This window comes from Pseudomyrmex gracilis, unplaced genomic scaffold, assembly GCF_002006095.1.
Source record: "Pseudomyrmex gracilis isolate BER0280 unplaced genomic scaffold, ASM200609v1 scaffold_114, whole genome shotgun sequence".
In the NCBI taxonomy this organism is placed as follows: Eukaryota; Metazoa; Arthropoda; class Insecta; order Hymenoptera; family Formicidae; genus Pseudomyrmex; species Pseudomyrmex gracilis.
Genome location: NW_018020698.1, coordinates 511,262 through 520,945, shown reverse-complemented (window position 1 = coordinate 520,945; position 9,684 = coordinate 511,262). Strand labels below are relative to the sequence as shown.

General features: G+C 41.4%; 1 protein-coding gene across 1 annotated transcript in view; it reads right to left on the bottom strand.

Moving 5' to 3' along the window:
- Window positions 1-695: 695 nt before the first annotated feature.
- The window catches only part of LOC109856327 (ras-GEF domain-containing family member 1B), a 64,599-nt gene continuing 55,610 nt past the window's right edge, over window positions 696-9,684 (bottom strand). Inside the window, exons 4-7 of the mRNA XM_020431457.1 lie at window positions 6,525-6,641; window positions 6,242-6,355; window positions 5,872-6,015; window positions 696-902 (exon numbers count right to left, since the gene is read on the bottom strand). Coding sequence (XP_020287046.1) covers window positions 696-902; window positions 5,872-6,015; window positions 6,242-6,355; window positions 6,525-6,641 — 582 coding nt within the window. The remainder of the gene's footprint in view (window positions 903-5,871; window positions 6,016-6,241; window positions 6,356-6,524; window positions 6,642-9,684) is intronic.

The window sequence follows — 9,684 nt, the reverse complement described above, 5'->3', positions numbered from 1 at the left end:
GAAAGACCGGTGACGCGATAGACAGCGCGATTGCCCGTCTCACTTTAAAAGAAGGACGGAATAACTTAACCACTGAGGGCGCCACTTTCCGGGCAGAGACCCCAGTGCGGACTTCGGGTCTTACTCCAGGACCCTCTTAACCGCGGAGCGCGCGTTGCATCTGGCACGCGCCGCGGTGCGATCGATAAATCTCCGCGATTTCCGCGAGAAGGCGATGGTGTTGCTCCGACACGTACATCTCGTTCGATCGACCATTTATTTTGCTATACCAACAAGGGGAGTGATGACCGGAGATGACCCCTCGAGAGTTTTGCCAAAATTCGTTATAAAAAAATGTTATAAAAACTCGTTGATGTTTAAATAACCGAGCGAGATTTTGGTTTCCTATGTTTTGCGACATTAAAAAAAATCACGCGTATGTTATAACAATTGGATTCATATAACGTGTTTGCAGAACAATATTATGTTTCAAATGCGTTTTTATATTATTGTACGATACGTCAAACTTGGTAAAATCGAACGTTCCTATATCCCCTTCTGAATTGTTAGTGCAATATTGATTTGTGTGTGTGTGTGTGTGTGTGTGTGTGTGTGTGTGTGTGTATGTAAATATTGTTTGCGCGCGCGTAATTACAATTGATAAAAGCAGCAAATAGATAGTTGATATGTTTGATGAGAGGGGGGGATATTACAACTCACTTGTTGCTGCAACCCTCGTTGAGAAAGTAAAGGTCCTTGACGAGAAGGCTGAAGAAGGGCACTACGATCCGCTGGCGTTCGTCAGTGGCGCCAGCGCTACGCCACATTGCGGCCTTCAACGTGCTACGATAACTGCTGAAATTGCTGCTCGGGTCCATCTGATGTTCCAGGATTGAGAACTTGGCGGATTGCACCTTTGACCACTGGAAACAACACAGACGCGTCCTTTCTGTACATCGCGCATGTCATTTTTGCGGCGAAAAGTAGTTTATATTATTGTTACATTTCTTCCTCTTTTCAACACACCTTCTTCCTCCTCTTCAAAGTCATTAGAATAATATTTAGATAGTCTCTTATTAAAATATACGGGCGGATTTTTATTCTCGCACACACGTTTTTTTTATAAGAACGTTGAATTATTGAAGCAAATCCTTCTTTTTATTCAAAAAAATCTTTTCCACATTCTATATGCTTCGAGATAAAATATTCGAAATCGTATCGATTTCAAATCGGTATATGAACCCAAAGCCTTATAAATAATTCGCTATTTCGTAAAATCTTTTATCCCCGTAGATTTTGATTTTGATCCTGTCTCGCGGGTGCTTGATCTCGAGAGAATTCCTCCCTCCACTTCTGGTGGGAGCCATTTTTCTTGGCCCGACTCGATTCGACTTCGCCGGAAACGCTCGTCTAGAGCAAAAACAGTGGCAATCGGGGACTCCTGCCAGATCCGGTAAATTGAAACTGGATGCGGCAGAGAGAGGATGTCGGAATACGATCGTGTGGAAGGAACAGAATCTACTTTCCGGAAAAAGATCAGCGAAAAAATATAGGAACGAGAGCCGCAGTAGGAGACGCCAGTAGGAGACGCCAGTAATCAGGAATTTTTTTTTGGGATAGAAAAAAAAAAAGACAAAGGAAACGTTTTTCAAGCACCGATATAAGAAAGTCCGATGCTCGCAAAATTTGATCGGTTAATTTACCTCTGAGAGATAGAATTGTGTACCGAGCAAGTACGAAATCTAATTTAATTTTTATACATCCCCCCGTAGATATATATATATACCTCTTTTTTCTTTTTGATTGCAATTTTCTTGTCTTCAAGCGCAACTTGCCCTTCCGCACTTATTTAGTTTTCCTCCACTTGCTCTACCTTCTAAAAAAGTTTACAACTTACGACGACTCGTTTTCAAGCAATTTTTTTTTTTTTTCATAGCTTATTTTTTCTGCTCTGACAAGTAAAAGAATCTCATCATCAGGCGAGAGCGGGGATTTGGTATAATCCTTCGGTAGAAAACGAGAGACGACGCAACTTGAGATGCGCTGGATAGAAGCGGCAAAATAGTCGTGAACAAACGTAATTAGTTTTTTGAAAGGCGGAAAGTCTTTTCCACTCGCCAAGAAGACGATGTTCTTTGGAGATTATTTGCCTAGTAAATTAATCTCTGCCGCTGTGTGTGCGTGCGTGCAATATCGCATCCTCGCGACGTCATGTCTCTCCGACAGAACCGCGTATTCGCGATATAAGAAAAAAGATGAGTCGTGCGAAGTGATCCAACGTCGAGGATCTTTCCGAGTTAAAAATCAACCAAACTCGAAGATCGCGGCTTATATTTCTACACTTCGCGAGTAAAATTTATATACATAAAAAAAGAATTGAATTAATAAAATATACAAACAGTTTAAATAAAGATTTTAATACAAATTGCGCGCGTTTGAACGAACATTTGCATTTTCAAAACCGGAATCGGATACTTTTGAAGAAAAAAAAAAATTATTGAGCAACTTCATATTAAACTTTACATTTCGCCGGATATTACAATTGTTCAAACGCTCGATTTTTTTTTCAGCAACAAAAATGCTGAAATATCTCTCTATTAGTCGTCGAAAAAAAAAAATATTTATAGCGCGCGATTTTTTTTTTTTTATGAAACTCAATAATCCACGCAACGGCGCGGAGAGAAGGACCGTTTTTTTTTTTGCGCAGAAAATCGTCGAAATTTACGGCACGCAATTACGTTAGTCTCGATTATCCCCGCGCATATGAAAGGATCAGTTAATTGCTGACGATCTAACTGCCAGGAAGCGTATCACACATCGCATTGCTCTCTCTCTCTCTCTCTCTCTCTCGTGTGATAGTTCTATGAATGGAACCTCCGGTCGTACAAAAGTAAAGGGCATTAAATTTTCATCAACGAAAATTACCGAGCAAATCTTCCCCTCCCCGCGTGTCTCCGCCCTCTCCACATTGCAGACATGTTCGTTGATAGTTTCAGCAATTATTTCGCGCGGCCCGTTCTGTATAAATCAGCCAGCTCGGTCCAATGAACTTCCACACATATATAGGGCGTCCCGCGGTATCAAACGTTAGAGAGAAGGAAGAAATGTTCACCGAGACCGGTTAGTTAAACTCGTAATTGAAAACGAAGAAAAAGCATTTCCCGATATTTCTCATCACTCGCGATTTCCACTGCGGTTGTATTACTGAAACAAGACCGAGCGTGTGTACATGTTCCTCGCACGCGACAAACGCAAGTAATTTTGCGAATTTCCGGGGGAAAAGCACGTGTGGAAGGAGAGAACACGATACAATTTCGCGAGACGACGAATATCTCGACAATAATCGAGAAAATCTTTTATCTGAAATGTCTTCGGACGAGAACGATATGTGCCTCGGATTTTTCTTTCTTTCTTTCTTTCTTTTTTTTTTTTTCGTTCGTTCGTCACGCGATGGATGTAAAATTCGCGCATATTCCTCCGTCCGCCATTTTTCCGTGCGTGACTGGCACGTTTGTTCCTTCCCGCTGGCGTCGTTTCGCCTCGCATCGGGTAATATCGTTTGTCTCTCTCCGCTATTCTGGTTTGAGTTATAAAATTTCGCGACTAACGTATTCGAATTTGATGACGTATAATGTCGAGTTTGTGCGAACGGGAGAAGGAGAGAGTGGTCCGAAATTGGCCGGGAGATTGCAATTGCGGAGAAATACCAGCGCGCGCCCCCGGTATTCGCAACGTTACCGCGATGTGGCTTCTTTTCAATTTGCAATTCTCCTTCCGTTCTTTCTGGATCATTTATACGAGATCTCTCAAACTCAATCCGTATTGCGCTCGCGTAATAAGCTCGTCATTAGCGCAAAGCACTTGATAATGGTCATTCATTGAAGCATCTCGTAAAAGCTAATTGTATAAACGCATTAATTACAGTACAAATCCCGGAATAACTCTGATAGTCACTTGTTTAGCATTATTGCCGCCGCAAAAAATCTCGTTATAATCGTAATAAAGTATCTTCCGAGTTATATTTTCGAAACTAGGTATTTAATATTCATATCTTTCTTGTTTTTTTTTTTTCTTCTAAAGAGTTCTTTCTTATTATATTGCTCAGGTACATGTTGTAAATTAATATTTACAAAATATTTCCCCTTATATCTACATCGAAGAACTTGTTTTGAAAAAAAAAAAGAAAGAAAATTTCAAAATCACGCTGCGTTTCCGTAAAATTAAAAAATTCCAACTACTTGTGAATAATAAGCTCTGCAGCTTATTAAAAATTAAATTAAAAATGAAATTTTTTATACGCGCTGCAAAACGCGATTTGCTTCAACATTATTGAGATAAATATTCGATATGTGTGTGTGTGTGTGTGTGTGTGTTAGAGAGGAGGAAGGGATCGTTCCGTCGGGAGCGACGACGACTGGATTAAAGGAATTCCTGGACGGAGTGCATCCGCGTGGAAATCGAGAATACGTAATGGCGCGAGTCCTTCCCCGTGGGCGTGGAACGCCGGTCGGGCAATTAGCTAATTCCCAACGAGACGAAAGGAACGGCAATGGCGCGAGGACAACGTTGCCGAGCAACGCCGTTTGACTTGAAACTTTTTAATTAACCCAGATCGCGGCCCACATTTCGGGTCCCTTTCGCGCGACGCCACCGCCAACCGCGACAGGAAAAATTCAATCGAGCCAATTTGAGAGCCCGTGCACTTTCTTCTTCTTGTCAACAAGCGACGTGTCTCCTCCCCCGACGTCTCCCTCTTTCCGTCCCCGTCGCATCCGGAAATAATTTCGTATATACGAAGCTTTGCCGGAAAATAATTTCGCACGTAATAAAGTCTATGTTAATTCTACGAAAATGAAACCCAGAGCTTATCCGTTAAAATATCGCGGTGAGGGAACTCATTAAATAGCCCCCCCTCTTCCCCTTCCCATCTCCCCCGTCTCGTGTCTAAACCGGGCGTATATGTGGAAGAGCGAAAAGCGTTCTCTCGCGCGGGCGGTTCTTTTTCTCTGCGGTGAGAAACGACGCGAAAATTTGGCTCTCGGCGTTTTGTCACGCTCAATGTTGAACGTCACATGCCCGCGCCACGCTCGATTTACGAGGATTACAGGGCGCTTATTGCTCCGCCGCGCGATCCCGCGAAGAGGAGACGTAAACGAAAGGGGACACCACCGCCGGTCGCGCCATTATCTCCCCGCGCGTTAACGCGAAAAATGCGTCGGCGCTAACCGGTACCGTGCGGATTTTCGCACTTTTCAGAGTTACGCTCCCTCCCCGAGGTACGCGCGATCGAAAAATTGGGAGATTTATCGCCTGCATTGTCGCCAATTCCGAATTGCGAATAAAGCGTGTATCGATGCCGGTTTCAATTTGCCGGACGTAATTTCCGCGGAACTCGCAAAATCAAAGTAATAAAATTTCTCGAACAATTGCGTTTATTCAATATGTATTTCGACGGCAGAAAATATTCATAATAATAATGTATTGGACGTACAAGAATAAATTTATTATTAAAATTCAGTATGCGCACACGCGCGCATATATATTGTGTACCCCGTGCGCGCGCGCGCGCGCGCTCTATTTTATATTGCAAATATCACAGGGTCATTTCAACGTTTATACATTCGAAAACTATTGAATGTATTGCAAAGAGAACAATTTTTACGTGTTGAAAAATTAGAAAAAAAGTAGACCTGTGTGAACTCTTGGCGTTCTCGAATTTGCCAAAATTAATGTTCTGCCCGATTCGCACGGATAAAAAGAAACAAATGCGATTAAATTAATTTTTCATGTATTTTGTTAAATATATTTTTTTGTGCAATAAATTTATATCGCTAAACTGGCCGTGATGTGAAAACATTATTCGGTTTAAAAGGATTATGTTTTTGTGCTCACCGTCTTCTTCAAGCGGGATATCGGGGACATGTTGAGGCCGGCGATGATCGCCATCAGGGAATTAAAGTTGCCGATGTTGAAGCATTCTCTGGCGGTCTCGATCCAGTACTCGACGACGCGAACGCGTTGCTTTTTCTTCGCGTGCTGAGAAAAAGAGAGAAGAAAATTCTTGATTACACGCGCTACATACTCGTCAAATCTGAGACGTATTGAAAAGATATTTCTCTTTTTATAGTTTTTTTTTTTTTTTTTTTTTTTTTTTTTTTTTTTTTTTTTCTTTTGCTCCGATGCGTTTGATTTTGCTCAGAAACGAGAATGAGAAACGTCGCGAGAAATATATTGATACGTGTGGAAAAACGACGGTATTTACCTTACAGACTTCTGTCGCTACGAAGTAGCTCAGTCTGTTGAACCATTGAACGTACGATTCGAGATTCCGGGTTTTCTTCATATCTTTGAACGATGTTTCCAAATGCGGCGATTCCTGAAAAGAGAGACAAAGAAACAACAGTGTTCAAAATTTATATGCCAACGTGATCGATCAATTGTGTCATTACTATGAGAAAAAAATGATATATAGATTTTTTACATGAATGTTAAAGGAACAAACGTTTTCTATAAAAAAAAAAAATAAATAAATAAATAACACTCACCTTGGCGAAGGCCTGTACGAATTCCTCGGGTCCGATATAAGAGAGCCTCTCGAGTTCCACGTGAGTCAGTTGTTGCGCCAATACAGTGGCTGATGGACAAAGTTCGGTAACGTCCACCTGAAAGAAGAAATTGAGAAGTTCTCAATTTAAATACAACGTGAGGCTACACACAAGAGAGAAAAGGGAGAGGGAGAAACAATAAGAAAAAAACAAACAAACAAAGCCATTACACATGCAAAGAAGGAAGAAATCTCGTAACAAAATAAGCATTTATTCCGGTTGTCAAGTCTCTTTTTGACTTTTATACTTTTCCTACGCCAGCAGCAGGACTTTGTCCTTCCAGCCGGGCTTCGATTTCTTCGCTCGTCGTTCCTGCTCGCTTTATTCCATTTGACTCGTCGGCGATATTCGCTCCGATGCAACATCTCAAAGGCCGGCAGAGAGAAAGAGAAGTGAAAAGGGAAGAAAAAGAGAAGAATGCAGCTCTCCGTGCTTTTTGGTGCTGCACCTTTAACACCGTCATCGCAACCCCGTCGTCGTCGTCGTCGTCGTCTTACGATGAGTGTGAACGCGTGTACACGCGGATACGCACACGCTTTGGCAGCTTTAGGGTGTTAGAAGAGAAACGGACGTAAAGAAAGGTGATAAAAATATATGGGGTGTGCGATAATAACCGTATCATCTCTCGTGGACTAAATTGTATATTTATTTGAGTCGAGAAGTCCTTTGCCATTGCGAGTTTTGCAATAATTGATGCGTTATTAATTTATATATTGATAATTAATGTAGTTTCGCGATAATTAATGAGTTATTAATCCACATAAAGATCCGTGAATGTGCGTCAGCCGTGAAGAGACTCTGCGTTTCGCGAGCTCACGGTTGAAAAGATTCAATGAGAGAGAGCGTTCTATATAAATAGTAATGGCTATTAAATAATAATCTTGATTTAAAACTTGCGAAGACGTTTTTCTTTTTTTTTAATTACAAAATGTATTATTAATATATATATTTTAATTAAAAACCAAATGTGTTATTTATACGTTTTAATTAAAGATCAAATCATAAAAAATTATTTAATTGTTAATTATTTTGATTGAAGATCAAACTCCTCCCGCCGTGTCATCGCGCGCGCGCGATATGTTTCCTCACGCACACACACTTATTCTTCATTAATTAACAACTTATTAATTATTGCGAATCTCGGTAGAGAGGATTTTATCGAGACTCATGTCTCTATTTGACCTACGGTGATACGAGATTATTACCGGACACCCTGTATGTATTTCCCGGCCGTGGCGAAGAGATGGAAAGACGTCGCCGAAAGGCGGCGAATAAAATCACTGGGCCGTGTGATCCGTTTAGAGAGGAAATGGCACTCCGGAACGGACTCTCCTCCATCGAATTATATCGCCGATCATATTATCCGAGCCCCAGGCACAGGAGTGGACAGAGACTAACTAGGAAAGCAATTTCTTTGACGAGAAAGATTGCCGGGAGATGAAAATTCAAGGATTTTTTTTTTTCGTACGATACGAAACTACCGCTTTGGAGAGAGAGGAGATCTTTGGCAAATGATATATTACCGTTCCAAACATTTCCGCGGCGCGCAGTTAGGACACAAGATAAATATTTTTGTACGGGATAAAAACACAATCTTTTAAAGATTTTTCCACGACGCTTTAATTAAGTCCTCGCGGCGAGAGAGACACAAAAACAATGAGATGTTTCGTCACTTTATGAGCAAACCGAGCAATGGCAGAAAAGTAGACGCGACGAGAAGAGAAGATTTTTGTCGCCGGTTTGACGGTGGAGAGAAAAAAAACGTGGAAGTTAGCGCGTCGAAAAAGTTACGGGAAATTCGTCGAAAAACTTTCATCCCGTGGACTTTAGTTGTGAACTTTCTATCCTCGTGAAAAGTCAATCACAGAAAGGTCATTTTTAACACCGATGTTGAACTCTCTCTCTCTCTCTCTCTCTCTCTTTCTCTCTCTGTTTTTCTCTCTGATTAGCAAATTAGCTTCTCATTAAGAAACATAACGAGACGCCATTGTTTCGCCGCCATTGAGACTGCGACCTAATAATTTAAAATCGTGTAATCCCCCGTCTTTTTCATCGGTTATCGAGTGTGGTGCGCGCCTTGTTTCGCTTCCGCGGTCAATTACGATAATGAAATCAGCATGGGACGAACGGAGTTTGTTCGGCTGCGGTTTACTGGGGCAAAGTCGTTGAAAAGACCTAATCGGTCGGCGAGGCGAGGTTGCGAGTTTGCTCGGAGATTTGCCGGAGGAGGTGTGATAACATCCCTTTCCTCCCTTCCCCTGTACCCAAAGAAGCGTCGCTGTGTTGCGCGCGATATTATGCAAGTATTGTTCCGCTTCGCGGGATCTCATTGCGAATTCGCGTGATTTCTTGCTTCAAATGATTGAATGGCGCATCCCCATCGTGTCGTTGCGTCACGTTGTTTCACGGTGAATAACAACAATGTAAAAAAAAAAATTACGCTGATGTAACAAAACAAACAGAATGTACAAGCCGGAATGAAAACAAAAAAAAAAAACTTCTAAAACTCGATGTGAAAAAATGTTTTTCTCTTTTGGCACTGAAACTTCCTTTTCCGCGGAAGCTTTCGCACCTAATTAATGTCCTGGAGTGCAACTTCTTCAATGTGAACACATGTATCATAATGCGTAATGTGTTTTAGCCGCTTTTGCCTCACATTCTAATTAGCTCAGTTGCGAACTGTTTTCGGATGCTGCTTCGCCAGCGAAAAGTTCAACAATCATTTCCGAATTATAATTAGAAAGTGTGCGGGAAGTTTTTTTTTTTTAACACACGTGTGCACAAACTTTTTGGTATTTAGTGTAAAAGATTTACGGTTTTTTACGTTTAATACTTCATTAATACAAATCGTAAAATATAGTAAAAAAAAAAACAACCGTAACAAAAATACACAGCGTAAAGTTTATTTTTATTTCCGTGCCCTCGCCTCGTTTTGAAAAATCTCCGCGAGATTCAGGAAAGTAAAAAGTGACGCGTCTTCTTCGCGAAGTTTCGTTTGACGAAGCGAGACCCGGCGAATAAAATAAATTGAAAGTTAAAACGAAATTTTTCTAACGACGACGACGACGACGCAAGATGGAGAGCGGCGCGCTGTCGTGAT